Genomic DNA, 22,347 nt, shown 5'->3' with positions numbered 1-22,347 from the left:
GTCTTCAATGTTGGGATTGCATGAAAAGTATTTACGTGGAGGAACTTTAGCACAGAGAATTTTTTCTACCGAGAAAGACATAAAACCGCTCACTCCCTCCCTTCATCATTCTGTTCGCGGAAAACACATTACATTGCAGATTCCTGGTTTCTTCAGCTCCAAAGGAAATCATACTGTTTTGTACATATGCACACTATATATATATATGTGTAAAGGGCGTCTAATTTTGGAGGTTTATCTGTAGCAATTTTAGAGTGTTTATAATTGATGGTTTTTTGAGGCTTTGTTACTGTACTGAGAACACACACGTGTACACAGAGGCGACACAGTCACCCTCACGTGCACACGTTGCTTCCCTCTCAACAACAGATTACATTTATATGCTGCCTTTCATGTCGGGAGGACATCCTAAGGCGCTGGACAGTCAAGGATTTGTACCCTATCTGACGGTTGGGATCAGGAGGGGGAGGGGAGGGCGACCAAAGGCGCAGTCAAAGAGGAGGGTCTTGAGACGGCCCTTGAAGGAGGTGAGGGAGGGAACGAGGCAAAGAGACTGTGGAGATGGAGTTCCAAAGGGTGTGAGGGTAGAGAGGCTGAAGCCCCGACTGAGTCTCAAACGCTTCACTAAACTCGGCTGCACATACAGAGGAGAGAGGTGGAGAGCAATACAGGCGCAGGTGGAACATCAGGACTCTGCAGAGAGAGAGAAAGCCTCACCTCGGAATGACATCAGAACAGGTATTTCCGGTGTTTATTGGAATCGACACAGTTTTCTTTTGTTAATCTGTGGTGTTTTATTGGGAGGTTGATTAGATTTTAAAAAATCATCAGAAGCCCTAAATACATAAAGGGGGTGGGGGAGGGGAGAAGGAGAGACAAGGTTAACGTACAGAGTTCCAGGAATGGAGTTGGAAGTGCACAGGCAGGACAGGGCCGAATGGCCTCTCTCTGCGTCGACATTTCATTGATTCTACGTTCGGATTCATCGCACCATTTTGATGATGGAGACGAGATGCCAAAAGGCGACACTCAGAAGAAAAAAAAACTTAACCAGAGCACTTAAAGGGATCAGGTAACCCTTTAAGCACACAAAGCAATTTAAATAATTAGAAAAGAAAATTGTGCCATGACATTAATCTGCTCCTACTCTAGGTTTACTGGTCACCGTCGGGTAAAATGACACACAAACAAGTGTGTCTGGAGTGTTTGGTGTTACATATAATCGTAGCGGCTCGTTTTAATATGTACACTCTTTTTTAAAAAAAATAATACAAGTTATAAAATTGCACCTCAAAGGTACTATCCTGCAAACTGGTAAAGAAAACAGGCAAATCCTTACGAAGGTTACACTGAGCAGCAGACAGACAAAGCCTCTACATTCGTCTTCGAACAATTCCTACTTTAAAATACATTCTTAAGGACAATGATGAGAAGGAAATGGAATGCTAGCACGGACGGCAATGTACACCTCCAAATAAACTAAGAAATAATCAGACATATAAAAAGAAAGGGATGTCAGGATATTGAATAAATACATAGACTCTTGATAAGAGATTTTCCTCCTTCATTTGATCCTAACGGCTGGGAATAGGAATTCCACAACAGAGGGCTGGGATTTTCTGTATGACATGGTGCATGGAAATATCTTCAAACACTTCATTCAGTTCTGTGATTTCTTTGCCTTTTCAATTTCCTGAAAAAAANTAGTTTGGGTAACTTGGGTGAGTCAAGATAGTATTCCTCACTTGGATGAATTTAAAGTGCCAGCACTTGAACTAACACTCCTCGTCTTTATCACTTGCCCTCCCCATTTATTTTGCATAAGTATGAACCCCAAGGCTGGGGTATTTTGGTCAAGGCAGGCATCAGAGACTCATGGAAACTCATCAGCACAGAGGAATTCCACAATAGATCAATTCTAACACCGCACGCGAGACATATACAGGGAGCGCTTCAAATTTTTTGATGTTTAACTACAACAACAAATTACATTTGTTGTAGCGCCTTTCAGGAGGACGTCCCAAGGCACTGGACAGCCAAGGATTTGCACCCGAGCTGGGGATTGATCAGGAGGTGTAGGAAGGAGGGTGACCTAAGGCAAGGTTGAAGAGGATCTTGAGAGAGGCCTTAAAAGGAGAAGAATTTTAGAAAACTAGTGGAAATTTTCCATTTCACTAACAGAGAGAATGCATTCAGTGAAGGAGCAGGTTAGTTGGAATTGACTCACCTCAGTCAGAACTGATTTCAGCTTCGAATAAGCATCTGCCAAAACGTTGTTAACTATTACTTCATTAAACATACCAGGCTCCTTACCTGCAAAACACACACAAAAGTGGTCTCACTAGATGCCGAACATGCTGCCTTACCTACATTTCATTTACTGCAGGAATGACAATCCCCCTCAAAATAATCTTTCACCGCAGTATTAAACTGGGAAGAGTCACTCCCTGGGTGCAGCACTCAAAACAGCAGGACAAACAGACAGCCTCCGCTCAGACTTCGATCAATGGCATCCAGCGAGAGGAGGAGTTAATGGTAAATGACCCAGGGAAACGGAGGTGGGGGGGGGGAGGGGGGTGGTGACAATTGATGATGAAAGTCTTCAACAGCAATGGTCCCACAATGAACTGCTTCAGAACATCACGTGGCAGATTTGGTCATTTCCAACACACAATTGGGATTGGATAAGATACTTGAAAAGAAAAAAAATTGTAGGGCTGTGGGGAAAGAGTGGAGGAGTGCGACCAGATGGATAGATCTTTCAACGATGGGCTGAATGGCCTCCTTCTGGTCTTTAAGGTTCGATGATGGTGACGACTGAGGACACCAGTCATCAACAATAGAGCACGTTATAAATCAGTGCCGAATTAAGTTTTCTCACAGAGAAACACATGAAGCACCACAAAAGAACATTGCAACAAGAACATTTCAGCTAAAACGTGAGTTAAAAGAAAACCTGGAGGGAAGGGGGCGGAAATAAAACCAGGAAATACAGAGCTGGTCACTCAGAATCTGAATGAGAAAGACTAAATTTCGGGATTTTCGGTGTAACGTTTGATATTTGCATTCGCTATTTGCAGTTCCCTGTGGTTTATACAATATGTGCCCTTAGGGTACAAGCCCAGAATCACACTCACTGAATTCAATGGCCAATTTTGCTTCCGACAACCTCTTTGCTAAACTCTCCAGGGTTTCAGTATTTCGGTCTTTTAGCCGCTTCTCCTAAAAGTAAAAACAGATTCAAGCAGAGTAGTAAAATGCAAAAAGTCACCAATAATTTAATCAGCTCCTGTCTAATCTACATCTCAAAACCCAACTCTATGACCGAGCCTTCGGTCACCCTCCTACCCTCTCTGATCCTGAGCTCGGGTCCAAATCCCTGACTGTCCAGTGCCTTGGGACATCCTCCCAACGTGAAAGGTGCTACACTAATGCAATATTGCATTGCAATTATTAGGAGAGGCGATTAGGAGAGACTGGGGTCCATACAGAGTATAAATACGAGCACAGACTAATTCAGCTGAATGGCCCACAACAACAATAACTTGTATTTATTTAGTGCCCCTCACCCAGGGAGCACGGTCAAAATGTATGTTACTTTTAAAATACTTTCCTCAACAATCATCACCAAGTATTATCGTAATAATAATAACAAATGACTATCATTCAACACTGAGCCGGGGAGAAGGCTCAGTCAAAAGGAAGGTCTTCAGGTGTGATCTGAAGGCAGACAAGGAAGGGGGCAAGACCGAGGGATTGAGGCACTAGGAACTTCCTTGCCAGCGATATGTGGTCTCAAAGACCAGTAGCAGTAATAACACAGAGAGAGCTTACCAGAACTTCAAACGAGGGAGGCTGTATTGAAATATAGATGGGGTTCAGCTCAGTTTTCTTGATGTTCTTCACCCCCTGCATGTCCACGTCAAGAATGCAGATTTGGTTCTTGGCTTGCACTGCCTGCACTGCAGCCTTACTGAAAGAGAAAGGCACAGTTGTCAGCCTGGCTCAGTGATTGCGCTCTGGCCCCAGAGGCCATAGGTTGTTAGTTGAAGCCCCCGTTAGGACTTTGAGCTCACGTAGTCAAGGCTGGCTGTCCTGGGGATGGGCGCTGTGGCAATTTTTTTCAGTTTTACACTTAAGATAGGATACACGACTATTAAATTTAGGTCAGAGATCCAATTACACCATACGTATCTCACAGCGAGTCATAGGATTTATTGCGTAGTGTCAGCCTGGCTCAGCTGGTAAAACTCTCGCTGTGGGTTCAAGCCACAGAATGGGCCTTCGATCTCGCAGTCTGGGCTGATGCTCAAGTGGTGTGCTGCATTGCTGGAGGCGTGGTGTCCTTTGGGTTAATCATTAAAGCAAAGCTGTTGACGATATCAAAACTACGGCACTCTTTAAAAAGAGGAGAGGTTTCCCGGAAAGCGATCCGCCTAAAAGCTGGGTTCCTATTTCCTGCCGGGAAAACAGAGGCCTGTGTGTGGAGTAAAGAAACTTGCCTAAGGTTTTGCCCCCCACCAGGTCCTCTCGCTTGCGAGGCGAGTGCTGTAACCGCTGAGCGATAGGACTTTTGAGCATGGTAGCAGGGAGCATTAAAACCTCTTGTATTTTTCCAGTGCCATACCATCCTGAAATACCTCAAAGTGTTTCACAGATAATTTCAGTCAAGTGTAGAGACTATCTGTAGGCAATACAGCAGCAAAATCCCACAGATAGCCATCACTATTAACCAGTTTTTCTCAATTGCGAGGTGAGGGTGCTGACCACTACGCTCAACAATACACCAGTGAAGTTACATAACCAGAGGTAAATTCGGCTTTTTCTTCTCCTGGACTTTTAGTTTGTTATTTGTTCCTCTTCACTATCATTACCATAGTTTTAAAACGTTCCCCTAAAAGGAAAGACAGATTGTGCTGAATGACACCTGTGCTAAAAATATTTTACAGCTGATTCCTTGTTCAATGAGAGTGAAACAGGCAGATTGCACGCTTGGGTTCATTATTCACTGTGTGCTGTATGACCGCCGTTTCTGCCGATGATTGGATTGCTCAGTGAACAACATCTGAAGGAGATTAAGCAGCAGGAGCTGAGTAAAGGCAGCTTTGAGAGCAGCTATATCCAGCAGTTTAGGAAGGGCAAATCCTTCACTAATTGATTCTTCATTAGAAAAAGCAAAGTGGGAGCACGCCGGGTTAGTGCTACAACCTCACTGCACAAACAGCCGCAATTCAATAAGCAGAGTAATCCTTCATCTGAGATACTAAATTGAGGACCAGTCACTGGGGGGGAAGAGAATCCTCCTACTCGGTTCCTGTTAACCTTGCAAGCCGAAGCCCTAACAGGTAGGGTGGTCCTAGCTGGACAAGCAGCAGGAAAGCTTGCTTCTTAATGGCAAGCTAGTTGGTTAGACTCCAGCAGTTACGGCAACACACACTCTGGGATCCCCAAGCCTTGGCTCTTGCCTACCTGAGCCTAATACTTTCCACAAACTCCCTGTCTTTTGGCATTACAGACCAAATTTACATCAAATACAAGAATTAAGCTTCAAGATATTACCCCACTGAAGGACACTGTAAATTCTATTAAACTAACGCTCCCTGATCGTTTTACAAAAATATTATAAATCTTGATTCTGATGTATAAGTATCTCAAAGTGCTTCACGTGATCAATTCTTAAGTGTAGTGACCGTGTTTGCAAGGAAATGTGGTGGCTATCCACGTGGCTTCAACTACAGTCACTACACTCTACCGTATATCCTGGGCGGTGCTTTGAGGTGTCTGCCCGGCATGAAAGGCATTAAACAAGTGAAAATTGTATTCTGTTGTAATAATAATAAACTGGACACTCAGTCCACGACTGTTTGTGCATATTGGCTGCCCATGTTTTACCCACAAAACATATTCAACTCCACGCTACAGAGCTGTGAAGCTCTTTGAGATATATCAACATGATAAGGCGCTGTGTCAAATGCAAGGATTATTATTATACTGTAAATCGCTTCTCCAAATACATACAAGGTGATGTTGACCAAGTTCCTGCACTCACCTGGTTCCATATATATTTCCGGAGAATTCAGCGCTTTCTATGAATTCCCCAGCCTGAATCCCACGAAGCATCTCCTCCCGCGATACAAAGTGGTAATCTGGATAAATCACCAACAGGAAATTACCTCAAGCAAACAGCACTTTGTTGATAGCTGAACGGAAACTTCCCGTCCTTTAAAACAAGCGCTTTGAGACGTCTCAACGACGTGATAAGGCGCCGTATCTAAGGCACGGATTATTATTATTATTATTATTATTTGAAGCTCAAATAATTTAGTGTTCAACTTTTCGTTCTAGAAGCAGTTTACAAGTGAAAACAATCACTAACCTTTGCCGTCCTCTTCTCCTGGCCTTGGATTCCGAGTTGTATCTGTTTTTTTAAAAAAAAAAGCACAACTGAAATATTATTGTGAGCGGCGGACAAGTAACTTCCTGCAAAACCTTTTGGCCAAATGAAATAACCCCCCCAGGCCGGATGTGGCGCACGGGCCGCCAGTTGGAACCTGCCTTGGCCTCAGCGATTCCAAGTCCCCGACTGCGGGGCTTGAACCCGCAAGCTTCTGACTCAGAGGCCGGGCTGACGCAGGCGATTCCTGTGAAGCGCTTTGAGGCGTCTCGACGAAGTGCGGATTACTTGCGATTACAAATGTTACCTACGTGAGACACTGAATCCAAACATCCCTTCGAATTCCTGGAGAAGCCGTTTCAGCAGCGTGCTCTTGCCGGCACCGGACGGTCCGCTCAGCACCACAGGCCGGGGGCCTGCCATCACTGCAACAGACAAGTTAACACCTCGATTGGGAACCAACATCTTCTGTGACATAGGAATTTGCTGGACAAAAGACGACCGAGGTCCACCCAGTTCGCCTTCCCAGCAGTTTCACGCACATGGCGTGTCCCAAACTATATACTGTATCTATCCCGAGATATTATTTCCGAACAGAAATCTATCTAATTTACTTTTAGAAGAATCAACACGTTCTGCTTCCCTCGGGAGCCTGTTCCATACATTTACTGGTCGCTGCCTGAAATAGCGTTTCCGCAGATTTGTCTTGAATTTACCCCCACTTCCAACCGCAGGCCGTGTCCTCTGGTTGTACTCTTCAGCACAAGTGAGATGTTTCATTTGGTCCAGTGACGGTCAACCTTTTTGGGCGACATTTCTTGATTTAAGCCATAAATCCAGTTTATAAATAAAACGTGGCAGTCACTTCTTGTCTGCTTGTGGGACACTGCTGTGCACAAATGGGGGCTGTCATGTCTGCCTGCAAATACGCAGTTGCAGTTTATCCTGTGAAGCGCTTTGTGAGATATCCTTCTGCCTTCTGACCTGCGTTCCACACAGCAAAACTGCCGGGAACATGTAAGGGAGACACGGTTACCACTTCCCAGTCTGGCTGCCCTGACCCGGTGCCCCAACACATCAATAAATGGCACCGACGCGGATGCATCAAAATCACAATGCACACTTCAGTGTTGTAGAAATTCCTTCCATTCCTCTCCCACACTCACCCCTTTCACACGGGTCACACCTTCCAACTCGTCCACATGCTAATAAACAGGTTTGTCGTGTGGAATTCCAGGTTTGTTGAGTGAACTTCTCGCTAACATTCCTAAGGGCCAACCCTTTCGGTGCAAAAGAAGAAAGAACTTTTCTCTGTTAGAGAGAAGTTCCTTCAGGCTGCCGTCATTTGGTAAACCGAGGGGCCTTAGCAAGTGGAAAATTTCATGGTGCTATTCAAAAATAGAAGGCAGTCAGCTCAATGCAATAAATTTATATTTAAATACTGCCTTTCACTCTCTAAATTTAAGCAAGTTTGACCACATTGTAAGTTTGCCACCACGCTTTAATACAATTTGTATTTTTCACATCACGAGGATGTCTCAAAATACGTTACACTGAGCAACCGAGCTGGGTTTGGGTGGGTGCCTTGTCATTAATATTGTTATTAAATTAACTCAAGCTTAAGTCCAGCAATGTCCTACAAACAGCTAGAACTGAAAGTCCCGATGTTGAGCTTGAACCCACAATCTTCTGACTTGGGAGGTGAGAGTACTATCAGCTGAGCCAGGCAGAATGTTTACTTCATTAGTAAAGAACTGCGTTCTGTAAGGCACTCCGATATGTGACATTTACACAAAAGATCCTACGCAGACAAGATACCCTTTCTGTGGTTCTAAATGTAAACGTTGAAGTCACACGTGATAGGAACTGAAACAAAATAGATGTCTATAGGATAAAGCTTTCTGGTTTGCCAGATTATCCGCTAAATACACACAAGATCACGTGTCATTAGTGTGGAAGTCAATTACTTAACCATAAATAATTAATTTGCCCAAATTGTCCTGTCAATAGAACAGGAAGCGTTTAAATTGCATTAAAAAAAAGTCTGGCCAGCCAAGTGTCTGAACCACATCACCGTACGTACCCAATCCAAACTTGGATGTAGCCCACTGACCGAATTCCAGGGAGTATTAGGCCAATATTTGGGATGCCAGGTTGTTCAACGGCGTAACCCCTGGAGTTTAAGCAGCTAAAACTGCACAGCTTGCCATTGAGAGCACTTCCTACTGCTTGTCCAGCTTGGAGCGTCCCATGCTGTTAGGGCTTTGGCTTCCAGGGGAAACGGGAGCTGAATGATAGGCTTCCTTGTCCCCAGTGACTGGTCTGCCAGGCTGGGCTGTCATCAGCAGTGCCCCAGTCTACTGCAAACAACCTGACTCAGGAACCGGACTACCGAGACCGCCACAGAGGGTGGGCTCAATTCTGATACTCCACTGGCAAACATGTCACCTTGGAGCCAGTTCAGCTCCAATGAGACCCCGCTTACCTTCGCCAAAAGATGAATGCATTCAAAGATGGTGGAGGAGGCACTACAGATAGGAAACTGGAGTAAGACAGAACTCACCCTACATTCAAAACTGGAGGAGAGAGAAAAAGAGACAGTGAGGGACCTCCCAGACTCTCTAATGCACCTCTTAAAAGCCAATCAAAGTGAAGGAACTCTGTAAAGTGAAGAGAAATCTGTAAAAGTGTTCCCTGCTCATCTCAGTTGGTCAACTATAAAATGGGTTTGGGCATAGAGAGGGGAGAATTGGGAAAACAATGAAGTTTTTAAATAAAAGGAGGGATTAGAAGCAATCTAATAATAATCCTTGCATTTGATACAGCGCCTCATCACATCGCTGACACATCTCCAAGCAGTTCACGGAATATGTTGTAAAGTGGATTGACTGTGTATTTTGTGTGCAAAACTCAGCAGCCACTTGTGCACAGCAGTGTTTACAAAGCGAGTGAATTAATGAATGTACAGCTACTGATGTTAAGTACCTAAGAGATGGCTATAAATGCACACATGCAGCTGCCAGTTTAATCCCAGTCCTTTAGAAGGTAGAAGGTCCGTAATTGGATCACCTGAAGCACATTCACTGTCTACTCAAATCAAATGCAGCAAAACTATAACCTGGAGTGAATGTCTCAGAAATCAGCAATTAGTGCATACAGTAGAGGGCAATAAGAAATAATCATGTTACGCACAATTCAGATAGCCATAAAAAACTGGTGAAAAATATTTCCTGCTAATTTAAATGGTTTAAACACTATGATTTGTGGAGGTCATGTACACATACTTCACTCTCAAGGGAGCACAGATAATCAGATAGAAATCTCATGTCATCTCTGGTCTCAATAGATTTAGCAGCCACCTCTGCAGCCAGCAAGCATTGCATGTTACGCTGGAGATAAGCCGGAGAATTTAAACAGGTTGAAACTTAAAAATAAAAGCTGCTTTTGGTTGGTAATCAATAAAACTCACGGATTCAACCTCAATATAGCAGGGAAAAACACCTCGTCAGGAATTTCTTTAAAAATAACAGAATACTATACATTTGCAGATAAGGTAAGTGTATAATTGGGAGTAGCCGACAATGCTGTATATTCCCAGTTCTGTCAATGGGCCGACTAAGTGTTCCTTTAAGCTAAATTCCTATTTATGCCACGATTCCTATGGGATGCGCAGTGCAGTACCCGCACACAGTTCAATTAACACAGCAAAGTTAACTAAGGGATACAGCAACGGATATCCTCAACGCTAGAGCAGACCGCAATTCAAAACTGAAGTCTGCAACCAAGTATAAATGCGTTTTAAGATTAAGTTTTAAAACGAATCCAGCTGTCAATATTTTAACTAAGATTCAGCATGGAAGGCGTGAAGCATTTGCGGTGGCAACGCCAGCATGTAGCGCGCGCACACGCACACAAAAAAAAATCACACCTTTAAAAACATTATTTTACTGTTTATTAATGAAGCAAATAGAGAATAGATTAAACTTGAATACCATGTACTGGATGTTCTATACACAGAAAGTCCCTCAGGGATTTAAATGCACAGTGGGATCACCTTCACTGTCTCCCCAAATCAAAGGCAGCAAAACTATAACCCGGAGTAAACGCCTCGGAAATCAGCACTTAGTACGTACAGTAGAGGGCAGAAGTAATCATGTTATGCACAATTCAGACAGCCAAAAAANCAACTCTGGCGAAAAATATTTCTCGCTAATTTAAATGGTTTAAACGCCATGAAATTGTGGAGGTCATCGCACATGCTTCACTCTCAAGTTGAGCACGAACAGGAAAACAGAAACCTCGCGCAAAATACTACAGATGCCGGAAATCTGAAACAGAAACAGAAGCGGCCGGGAACAATCAGCAGGTCAGGCAGCATCTATGGAGAAAGGAAAGCGAGTCAACGTTTCGGGTCCACTACCCCTTGTCAGAACCCTCACGTCAGATGAAAACCTCATGTCATCTCTGGCCTCAATAGATTTAGCAGCAATTCTTACAGCGAGCAGGTGCTGTATGTTACAGCCCAGATAAGCAGGAGAATTTGAACGAGTTGAAACTTATAAAACAGCCGCTATTTGTTCGGGATGAATAAAACCCACGGCTTCAACCTCAATATAGCAGAGAAACCACCTCGTCAGAAATTTCTTTTAAAAACAGAATTCTATATAACCTGTCACCAACAAAACACCCTGGCGTGGAGCGCAAACACACACACACACACACACGCGCGCGCGCGCGACCGCGCAAAAAAAATAAATCACATTTTAAAAGCAGGATTTTGTTGTGTATTGATAATGCAAATAGAGAAGAGATTAAATCAAACTTGAATACCACGTACTATACACACAAAAGTTCTCTCTGGGATTTGAATGCACAATGGGATGTGCACGTTCTAAACTAAAATGCCAGTGTTAGGAAGTAATCTGAAAATAACACAAATCCTAACCCGAGCTAAATTATAGCATCGCGCTTCGTGTGAGGTTAGACCTACTTTATACATATCAAATGCAAGGATTATTATTATTATTACTTGCAACTCAATGGTGGATTTGTCAGTGTAGATCTCCCCCACCCCCTCAGTCTTACCTCTGAATCGTTCACTGTTGACTCACCACCTCGGAGAAGAAGCTGCCTGCTTGTGGTTCAATCCCAGGCTTACTGAGCACCAGCAGAGCAGATCACTGTCCCAGCCTTAATTATGTATTCAACTGGTTCGCGTGAATTAGATCTTCGAACAAGGCAATCTGCTAATCAGCTGCTAATACCAGGTTACGCAGAGGCTGCGCTCTCCTTTGGAGGTGAGGCACTCACGCGATCCTCTCCGACTGCTTTAAATTCAGATCACTGAATACTTCCAGGAATGTTGCCAAAAAATAATTATTTTTAGTTGTGGTTTTAGCTTTGATAATCAAAGGCTGTACTACAGATCACATATCAGTACTGTACTGTGAAATGACGATGCGTTTTTAATAATAATACTCTTGCATTTGATATAACGCTTTGTCACGTCTTCAAAGCACGTAATATACTGTAAAGCGAATTGACTATATTTGTTGGGCAAAACGCTGCAGCCAACTGCGCACAGTGTGCCTCGGTTCAGATCCCCCATGTAATTACTGGAGCAGTGTAATTACATGGGAGATCTAAACAGACCGAGAACCACAATCTGACTGAGTGAACAAATTATTGTTATTAGTATTTTTTGAAACATTTTCAAAGGTAGAACCATGAAGGTTGAAGTGAGAGAAGAAGCGGTGGAGCAGGATAGAGTGGTCAACGGTATCAAATGCAGCAGAGAGGTCAAGGAGAGGCAGAGGAGGCCCTGGTCACAGATGGACAACATGTCATTTGTTATTTTGACCAAAGCTGTTTCTATGCTGTGGGCAGCACGGAAACCCGACTGGAGGGGTGCGTGAAGGGAGTGGTGGGAGAGGAAGCAGCGTAGCTGGGAAGCAAAGACTCGTTCCAGGACCTTGAAAAGGAAGGTTGGAAATGGGGCGGTAGTTTGGCAGTACGGATGGGTCCAGGGAGGGTTTATTTTAAGGATAGGAATGATGACCGCTGTTTTGAAAGGGGTGGGAACAGTGCCAGTGGACAGGGAGTTTAGGAGTAGAGGGGCAAGAATGTGGAGCTGGGAGGTAAGGAGAAGGAGGGGTAGGGATGGGGATGAGGGAACAGGTGATCGGTCTATGTGGATTATAGTGAAGAGGAGGGGGAGACAGGTTCGAAGGTGTGGAGGAAGGGATGGGTAGGGGTGTGAGGATGAGATGGGGAGGGAGTAGTAGATGGAAGGGTAGAGGCAGGTGAGCGGATCCCCTCAATTTTGGATTTGAGGAAGTCCAGCATCACCTTGCAGTTGGCGTGAACAAGATTCAGTTCTACATACACCATCTATCTTCTGATGTCTTCCTTTAAGATCATTTCCCTCCTTTGATTTGCAGCCTATAATCACTGAATTACATTGCGGATGCTAAAACACAAAAATAGGTCATTCAGCCCAACTAGTCTGCTTGGTGAAAGATCAACTCCAAATCAGGAGCCAGTTTCGTTTCATAATGTGAGTCTGCAACTAGAGCAGTGTAATTTCATGGGAGATCTAAACAGAGGCACACTTGGAGACTGAGAACCACAATGTTCCACATAAACCATCTCAGAGTGTTATTCCCTGAGACAGTTTGAGCACTACTGGAAAAAAGAAGGGTTTCTCCACGTGTCCTGGAATCATAGAGTTTTACAGCACAGAAGAAGGCCGTTCGGTGGCGCACTGTGCCTGTGCCGGCTCTTTGAAAGAGCTACCAACTAGTCCCACTCCCACGCTCTTACCCCAAAGTCCGCAATTTTTTCCTGAGGTATCTATCCGATCCCCTTTTGAAAGTTATTCTCGAATCTGCACACAGAAGGCATATGATCTGTTGACTCTGCAGGTACTTGGCAAGAATATAATTAATGAGACTGTTCATCGCACACCAACCTCTGGTGCATTGGTGTATTCACAGCGACAGCAGGACAAGAGCACAGGTGCTGTAAACAATTCATCTCAGGAACTGCAGATAATTCCCTCCAGATGCTTTTCCCTACCCTTAACCCGTTGGATCAGCAAAGCAGAATTCAGGCACGCCGAGTTAATAATAATCCTTGCATCCTTATATTATAACCAAGCAGGACCAATGCTAATTAATATTAATTTACAATGAATACACCTCATCAGTTAGTTAGGAACATAGGAATTGCTAGACAAAAAAAACAAGGTCCATCCTGGTCGCCTTCTACCATCCTGGCATTCGCATGCTATACTAACGGAGATGTTGATAGCTATTAATTATTCTACAAGAGTGGAAAGCTTTGGGAGCCTTAGATCCAAAGTTGCCTGGTTCTTTCAAGCCACACTATACGTGCTATATGGCATGTCAGAAATTGTTTATATAGTTTCAAGACGTCCCAAAGCACTTCATAGGATTTTTACTGTACGTGTAGTGACTGTATACAGATATAGCAGCCAACTTGTGCACAGCAATATCCCAGAAACAGCCTAATTTTATTTGGGGGATTGTTGGCCAGGAATCAACTCACTTCTCTTTTTGAATACAATACAGCCATGTATCTTTAACATCCATCTGTACAGGCACAGACACGACCTCGATTTAACATGGAGGATTTACTCCAATAATTCAGCACTGCGGTCGAGCGTCAGCCTGGACTGAAAGCTCAAAGTCCTTACGGGGGCGGCTTGAATCCACAACCTTCTGACCCCAAGGTGAGAGTGTCACCACCTGAGCCAAGCTGACACCTGCCTTATTAAATGATTTCCAACAAATGAGAAATAGTTCACTCATTAAAATTTCAGTGATCAAATATTTCAATCTATTACGTCAGAATTCAAGGGTCCAAATCCCTGACTGTCCAGCGCCTTGGGACGTCCTCCCCACGTGAAAGGCGCTATGTAAGTGTAATTTGTCGTCTTCACAAAGTCGAATTAAATTGGCAATTCAGTGCAGAACTGATCACTCAGTTAATAATAATCATAATAATAATATTCGTTGCATTTGATATAGCGCCTTATCACGGCATTAAGGCACCTCAAAGCGCTTCACAGAATATATTGTAAAGTTGATTGACTGTGTATACTGTGGACAAAATCAGCTGTCCTACTAAGTTACACAAACGCACAGTCATTACACTGAGGTCAATGATCCACAGACCAGGAACTAAACCATTATTTGAAACGAGTTTCATTCCTGGAAAATGTTCTCGTTGGTAATACGCTAATCTCCCCTTTCTCCCTGACTCAGTGTCGAACACTGTTAAGTGCTCCAAGGCATTCCCCTGAAGGAAGAGCACTATATAAATAAAAGTTGAGTGGTGAGCAGCTAAACGTACTTTGGATCCAGTGCCTCATCAAGTTGTTGAGGCGAGTCAAAGCACTTCAGTCATTAGTGGGAGAGGGAAAGCAAGAACTTTGGCTCCGGAATTACTGTCGTGAACTACTGATTGCTCTTTAGTGATGCATGGGCGTTTTATTTTCCTACGCATCATTACATAACTAAGTCTACATGCTTTAGGGGCACCCATTTGTACAACTGGACTCCATTAAACATTAAATCAACAGACTGGGTACTGTGCAGTAATGCCAACCTGTACAATATAGGTCATTTTATAGGTCATGTAATTTCTTCAACAAGAAGCATCTTAGCTTTCCCTTAAGCCCAATAAAGTACATCCCCCAGGTCTTAAAACAAAATATGAAACCAATGACCCATCTCCCTGTTGAGTTCAACGCCATCACAAACCCAACACTTGTTGGAAAAGAGAAGTGAGTGTCTCTCAGTATCCTCACCAACAATAACAATAATAATCCTTGAAGTTGATATAGCACCATATCACATCTTCAAGACATCTCAAAGCGCTTCACAGAATATCCTGTAAAGTGAGCTGACTGTATATTTTGCGGGAGAAACACAGCAGCCGATTGCGCACAGCAACGTCTCACAGTTGTTGGTTGAGTGACCAAATTATTTAAATTTATTTTTGAAGGGATTATTACCCCGGAAAAGCGATCCACCAATTGAATAACAATACTGCTAGGTAAACAGAAATTCCTACTTACTGCTAGGTAAACAGAGGCATGTGGAGTAAGGAAATGTACCCAATATTTTGCCCTGCCGGGAATCGAACTCAGGACCTCTCGCTTGCGAGGCGAGTTAGAGAACCGCTGAGTTAGAAATCTACTTCAGAGGCTCTGTGGGCGCATGATTCCTCCTGATATTACTATTCACCTTTCGCCCACAAAATCTACGGTACTTCTGTACCTAGATTAAAGTGCGTTTGCACACACACCACTTTATTATCTACCAAAACGGTATTCAAACACCTTCAACAGGATAAGGGAGGAGCACGCTTCAGGGAAACTGAAACACTCGAACACATCAACCCCTTAATCTCCCCATCACTCAAACTTTGGCAAACAATGCTACTACTTTGCAGCCCTGAATCTGAAATGTAAATTGCCATGCAAACTGGAGAATCACTGGAGAGTTTATTTCCAGGGATTTAATACAACAATACCACAACAATCCTTGCATTTGGTATATAGCGCCTTATCACATTGTTGAGACGTCTCAAAGCACTTCATAGAACAACCAAGTTCTGACTTACTGCTAAGTAAACAGAGGCGTGTGGAATAAGGAAACTTGCCTTAGGTTTCGCTCTGCCGGTCCTCTCATTTACGAGGCGAGTGCTCTAACCAATACACTACCGGACTCCTACAAGGCAACAGTGCATATGGCTTCATAATCAGTGATAAAGATGACAGAAGGCACGACATGCCGAAGGACACACGGTATTGTAATCTGACCAGGCAAAAATCAGACAAGAGGCTGACTTGCATTGACGGGATGGGATCTCCCCCTAGCGGTCATTTACGAGAAGCTGGAGAGACTGGGAGACGGAGCGGTTCTGGATTGTTCTTGGGAGTGATCAGGATCTTATCGAAATAAAAATGTTTTGATCATCAACAACTGCAGCGAGGGAGGGGAAAGGATGAAGGCGTGAAAGAAGTAGCAGTACTCAGCCTTCCCCGGGGAGTAATGGCACCAACACCAGCTGCAGTTAAGTACACGGTGTTCAGCAAACACAGAAGGCTCGAGATTTAATGAGTAAGAACTGCTATCCTCCTTGGCTGGGGGGTGGCGGGTGGGGGTGGGTGGTAAGCGGAGTCTCCTTGAAGCTGAACTGGCTCCGAAGTGACATGCCTGGCGACGGGGTGAGTTGGGCCGGACACTCGGGACAGTGCGAATTCCATTCCAACAATCTATCTCTGGGAATTTCCGTGTGTAGATGGGATACGTGGAAATCTCGGTTTGGTTTGGACACTGTTAAGCACGGTGATGGGTTTCTACATGTGTCAAGACAGCTGGCTGACCCAAAAAGAAAAAAAAAAAGGTCTGCTGTATTTTAGCTCAGATGTGCGATCCAGGCCATATAATAATAATACTTGCGTTTGATATAGTGCTTATCATGTCGTTGAGATGTTTCATTTATATTGAAGTTATACTGACACCTGACATAGCCTTTGCCCCAAAAAATGGACACTGGTGTTACATTAAGGCTAAGATCTTAAGACAAGGGCCTTGAGAATTTCATGCCTCTGATTCTGCATTTACATATATACAGAATGACCCTGTTATAACGCTTATAAGATAAACCTGCACTACATCAACAGCATGCTACACTTCTGGCTTCCAGTGTTGCCTTTAAAATCCCACCCGAAGACACCATGTAATTAGCATAAACAAATTTAAGGGAAGTAGGAAAGTCTGTACCCGAATGTAGAAACCTAGTTTTGTTGTGTTAAAGAGTCCACAAATTGTTTTAAAAGTAGGTCAACATTTGAAATAAAGAATATCAAAAGATTGCATGGAAAGCGAGAGTACAATTAAACTGGGTGACTTACGCGGAGAAAAACAACAGTGCAGCCTTATAATATCCTGTGATTTTACCATTTCGTCCGCAGAATGCGCTAAACGCATACAAATGTTTTGTCTTGTTTTTGCTGAGTCTGAATTGATGAATGGGATGAATTGAACTGAAAATAAAGTCTTGCCAATTTTGTTTAATGATGTGCAAATCTCTTCCCTGCAGTCTCAAGCACGCCCGATCCTGCTGAAATTTATTCCCAGGCCTTTTCCGCCCCACCACATTGCTGAACAGATTCCTGAGGCTGCAGTTCCCATTACTGTGGAATCCATTATTTACATTGCAAGGTGATTTCTACACCACATACCTTTGTTTGCTTAGCAGTAAGCGGGAACCCAGTTGTTAAATTTGGCGGATTGCTTTCTCGGGGAAATAACTCCTTTAAAAATAAATTGGTCACTCAATCCACGACTGTTCTGTGTCAGCTGCCGCATTTCGCCCACAAATGACTCCACTTTACAGTATATTCCGTGAAGCGGTTTGAGACATCTCAACAATTTGATAAGGCGCTATCTCGAATGCAAGGATTATTATTTTGTTATTAAATTGATTCTAAGAATAACAGAGAAGTCAATCAAGCCAATTCTCTGTGTTGGTCTCAGAAGTCCAGTTCCTGGATCAACAGCAACAACTTACATTTATAAAGCGCCCCTTGACGTTGACAGAGCCTGATGCTGAGCCAGGGTGTGGAGGGAGGTGACCATAAGCATGGTCGAAGAGGAAGGTCTTCAGGCCGACCTGAAGATGGGAAAGGAAGGGGCAAGGCGGAGGGATAGAGGGAGAGGGTCACAGAGTTTCGGGCTGTAGAGGGTGAAAGCGCAGCCACTGATGGTGGAATGGAGGGCACAAGGGACAAGCAGGAGGTCGGAGCCAGTTGAGGGGAGCGCGTCAGTTGTGTCCACAGTGCTCCACGATATTAAGCAATCCTGGACTTGTCAGGACAATGAAACTCTTCCTACTCGGCACCAATTATCCCTAAAGGCAAGTTTTAACAGGGCAGGGTGAGAACTGGCTTGTAGGCAGCAAACAGCTTGCCACAGGGTGCTCACAATGGCAACTCACGCAGTTTAACTTTGCTTTAACTCAGGCTAAGCCCATTCTGGGTTCCCAAAGACTTGGCTCTTGCCAGCCGGCACTCGATATTTTCCAGGAACAGAATGCACGCTCAGTACCAGACAAAGGGAAAGTCTCCATGCGTCGTCGGTTATGCACAGGCGGAAAGTCAACATTTTGTTTGGGTTGTCTTAACCACGGCAATGGGTTTCCACGTTTGTCAGACACCTGGCTGACCCAAAAAAGTCAAACAATAATTGAATCTATTTCTGGAATGAAATCAGCCACCTGCCAGTGACAGTCTCCCTCTGAACGCTCGATACACGTTTAAGAAGTCAATACCGTCCAAATCAGAATGAGGTACTCAACCATTCACACCATGCAAGTATGGTGTCATTTTTTTAAATCCAAACGCAACTGAGAATCATCCTACGCACTACACATGGAAATTCCAGAGATAAATTGTTGGGATGGAATACGCACTCTCTCCCTGAAGGGACGCATCCTGCTTTGAGCAAGTAAATAATATGAAATAATATGAAGTAAATCCAGCAGTAGAATTAACAGAAACTAAATCACATTAACTCAAGTTGCACAAATAGAATGAGCACAGATTGAAATTTAATACTTAATGGGATGCAACGATTTCTTTACTATTCCAAGCGGTAAGAATATTGCAGAGGGTGGACAAAAGCTTTGAATAAAGCCAGTTCTGAACAAACACACGTGCATTTGATACAATGCTTTCTCACAATGAAATACTGACAAAAATTTCACACAATAATCTAAGAAATGCAGTGCCTGTAAACAACTAGATCTGCGTCACCAAAATGCATAAATATAACCTTCCTGTGTCCCATTTTTGGACGACAATGAGTGGATGGAAGAATGTTACAGGCTGGTTTCAGGGCAGATAAGGCACGCAGCTAGCTTGTTCGCTGACTAAAACAGGGGAAGCAGAGTGTGGTGGAGTCGCAGAGATAGCGAAGTCCTCGGGCATGAAACTATTTATGAGCGAAATGAGGACGTTAATCCGTTGGGAGACTGCGGGTTGGGGAATGGGGCAACAGGCGTGCGGAGTTCGATGCAAGTAAGAACGCGAGTGAAGTTTTGCATCACCTGGAGCTTAAGGACGCTGAACTAGAAAGGCGAAAGTGGACTGCATTTGAGAAGTTGAGTCAAGAGGTAAGTAACGCACGAATGAGATTTTTCGCAGCATTTTGTGTCAGACTGACACTGAGGTGGGCAATTTTTTTTGGGGGGTGCGGGGGTGGGAGGGGGTGAAACATTAGAGCTCCGAGCTGCCCTTGTTCACTGTTCGGCCATAATTATGGCTCAGAACATCTGAACAATGATTTCGAAATAATTTCTTGAGAAATAATTTCCTCCAATTGCGCTTACCTCCCGAGGAGGAGGAGGAGGAGGAGGAGGAGGAGGAGGAGGCATCGCTGATACGTCGAATCTTACAAGTTCAGAAAACAAAATGCACACGATCTGAAATTAATTAGGGACTGCAGGAGATTCATATGACCAGAGATTGTAGATTTGTGCGGTACTGTGTATAATTTAATGAATGGCGTCTATTCTTTCCTTTTCTGTCCTCCCCCCCCCCCATCCCCGATAATTGACCTATTAAGGGGAAATGCCTGACGTGTGCAGTTTCATTTTCTAGACTAAGGGGGCTCTGACCGGGCGGTGGAGGGGGAGTGAGGAGGTCGGAGAGGGAGAGAGGTAGGGAGGAAGGCGCCAGGATTGGATTCGAACACGAGAGCGAGAGGATCTTGAAGTCGATCCGTTTTGGTGATGGGGCGGGCGGGCGGAGCGGGGAGGGGGGGGGCGCAGCCAGTAGAGGCCTGGCCAGAAGGCTGCCGCGTTTTGCCCGCGGACCACCCGGTCGATTCACTTCACGGGTCTATCCCACGGAGGGCTTTGCGAAGTCGCCTCGTGGCCGCGATAAGGCGCTGTATCAAATTCAAGGATTATCAATTAATTCATTTAAATGTTTTTAATAAAGGCGGGGGGGAAGAGTGGGGGGGGGAATCGTTACCCCCACCACCACCACCGCCACCACTCCGGAAAAGCGATCCGCCAATCGACTAACAACCAGGTAAGGAAACTCGCCTGAGGTTTCGCCCCGACCCAGACCCCGACCGGGAAGGGCATCGAACCCGGGTCCTCTCGGGCTCCAACCGCTGAGCTACGGGGCTCCCCGATGCCCCACCGCTCGCCTGTCTGAGATTCTTCTCGCTTCTCCCATCACACGCGCGCGCGCACGCACACACACACGCACGCGCTCACCCCACTCACTCGCACGCTCGATCTCGCACGGGCGCTCGCTCGCTCGCTCTCACTCACTCTCTCGCTCGCAGACTCTCTCACACGCTCTCTCACACTCACTCACTCACTCACTCACACGCTCTCTCTCTCTCTCTCTCACACTCACTCACTCACTCACACGCTCTCTCTCTCTCTCACACTCACTCGCTCGCTCGCTCACTCTCGCACGCCCGCTCGCTCACGCACTCTCACACACACCCACTCGCACTCTCTCGCTCACTCTCTCACGGACTCACACTCACACACACCCGCTCGCTCACACTCACACACACGCTCTCACTCTCTCACACACACACACACTCACTCACACTCTCACATACTCACTACTCATTCTCACTACTCACACACTCACTACTCACACACTCACTCACACACTCTCTCACACTCACACGCGCTCACTCTCTCACACGCTCTCTCTCTCACACTCACTCAGTCTCACACGCGCACGCACACTCTCACACTCACTCTCTCACACGCTCACTCTCACACACGCGCTCACTCTCACACACGCGCTCACTCTCTCACACGCGCTCACTCTCTCACACACTCACTCTCTCACACACTCACTCTCTCACACACTCACTCTCTCACACACACTCTCTCTCACACACACTCTCACTCACACTCACTCTCTCACACGCTCACTCTCACACACGCGCTCACTCTCACACACGCGCACACTCTCTCACTCACACACTCTCTCACTCACACACACTCTCACACTCACACTCACTCTCTCACACACTCACTCACTCAGTCTCACACGCACTCACACTCTCTCTCTCACTCACTCACACGCTCTCTCTCTCTCACACTCACTCAGTCTCACTCACTCCCTCACCCTCTCACACAAACTCCGCCGAACTAACGCTGCTCCCCGGGAGCGGAGCCCCCCCTCCCGGTGTGTGGGGGGGAGGGGGAGGGCCTACCTTGCCGGGCGACGAATGAGGAAATGTACCGTAAAAACATCGAGGAGGCGCCGCCGCCGCCGTCTCCCTCCTAACCGCCGCGGCTCGCGCTCGCCATAGCGCTCTCCCCTCCCCCCCACCTCCCGCCCGCCGGAGGGGGGGTGGGGCCTCGCGGCGCCGGACGTGACGAATCGCCGGCAGCAGCACGTGGGACACCGCCCCGCCCACTCACTCACTCACTCACGCACGCACGCCTGACTGACAACGCTCGTCATTTCCGGTCAGCGGGTGGTTTGCCCCGCCCCCCGCGGCCGGCCAGGTTGGGCGGGTTCCCGCGGCCAACTTGGGCGGGTTCCCGCGCCCAATTGGGCGGGTTTTCTTCTCTCTCAGTGGATTGAGTGAGCGACCAGATTATTATTATTATTATTATGGTGTCGTGGCTATAATAATAATAATCGTCAAACCCCTTCGTTGAGACGTCCTCCCGCCGTGAAAGGCCGTTTGGTCGTCTCGTCGTAAAGGGGATAATAATAATAATAATAATAATAATAATAAAACAATAATAAATTGGTCATTTTCAATCTACGACTGTTTGTGGGACATTGCTGTGCGCAATTGGCTGCCGCGTTCGCCCACAAATATACAGTCAATTCACTTTACAGTGTGTTCTGTGAAGCGCTTTGG

At 45.3% G+C, this 22,347-nt stretch overlaps 1 protein-coding gene across 4 annotated transcripts; it reads right to left on the bottom strand.

The window, feature by feature from the left end:
* Positions 1-724: 724 nt before the first annotated feature.
* LOC103188294 (guanylate kinase) lies at positions 725-21,830 on the bottom strand. Of its 4 annotated transcripts, none has more exons than XM_007908241.2 (8): positions 21,685-21,830; positions 6,706-6,819; positions 6,377-6,418; positions 6,050-6,146; positions 3,835-3,973; positions 3,138-3,222; positions 2,228-2,313; positions 725-1,693 (listed from the first exon to the last, which is right to left on the bottom strand). In XM_007908241.2, the coding sequence occupies exons 1-8, from the start codon at positions 21,722-21,724 to the stop codon at positions 1,661-1,663; spliced, it is 636 nt and encodes a 211-aa protein (XP_007906432.1). In that variant the 5' UTR covers positions 21,725-21,830; the 3' UTR covers positions 725-1,660. The 4 variants fall into 4 exon arrangements, with proteins under 4 accessions (XP_007906432.1, XP_007906435.1, XP_007906434.1 ...); XM_007908244.2 differs by having other exon boundaries at positions 21,714-21,830; XM_007908243.2 differs by lacking the exon at positions 21,685-21,830 and adding an exon at positions 20,540-20,701.
* Between the last annotated feature and the right edge of the window lie 517 nt (positions 21,831-22,347).

This window comes from Callorhinchus milii, unplaced genomic scaffold, assembly GCF_018977255.1.
Source record: "Callorhinchus milii isolate IMCB2004 unplaced genomic scaffold, IMCB_Cmil_1.0 Scaffold2, whole genome shotgun sequence".
Lineage (NCBI taxonomy): Eukaryota > Metazoa > Chordata > Chondrichthyes > Chimaeriformes > Callorhinchidae > Callorhinchus > Callorhinchus milii.
Note: the sequence above shows the minus strand (reverse complement) of the source record. Positions and strands in the feature narration are given on the sequence as shown.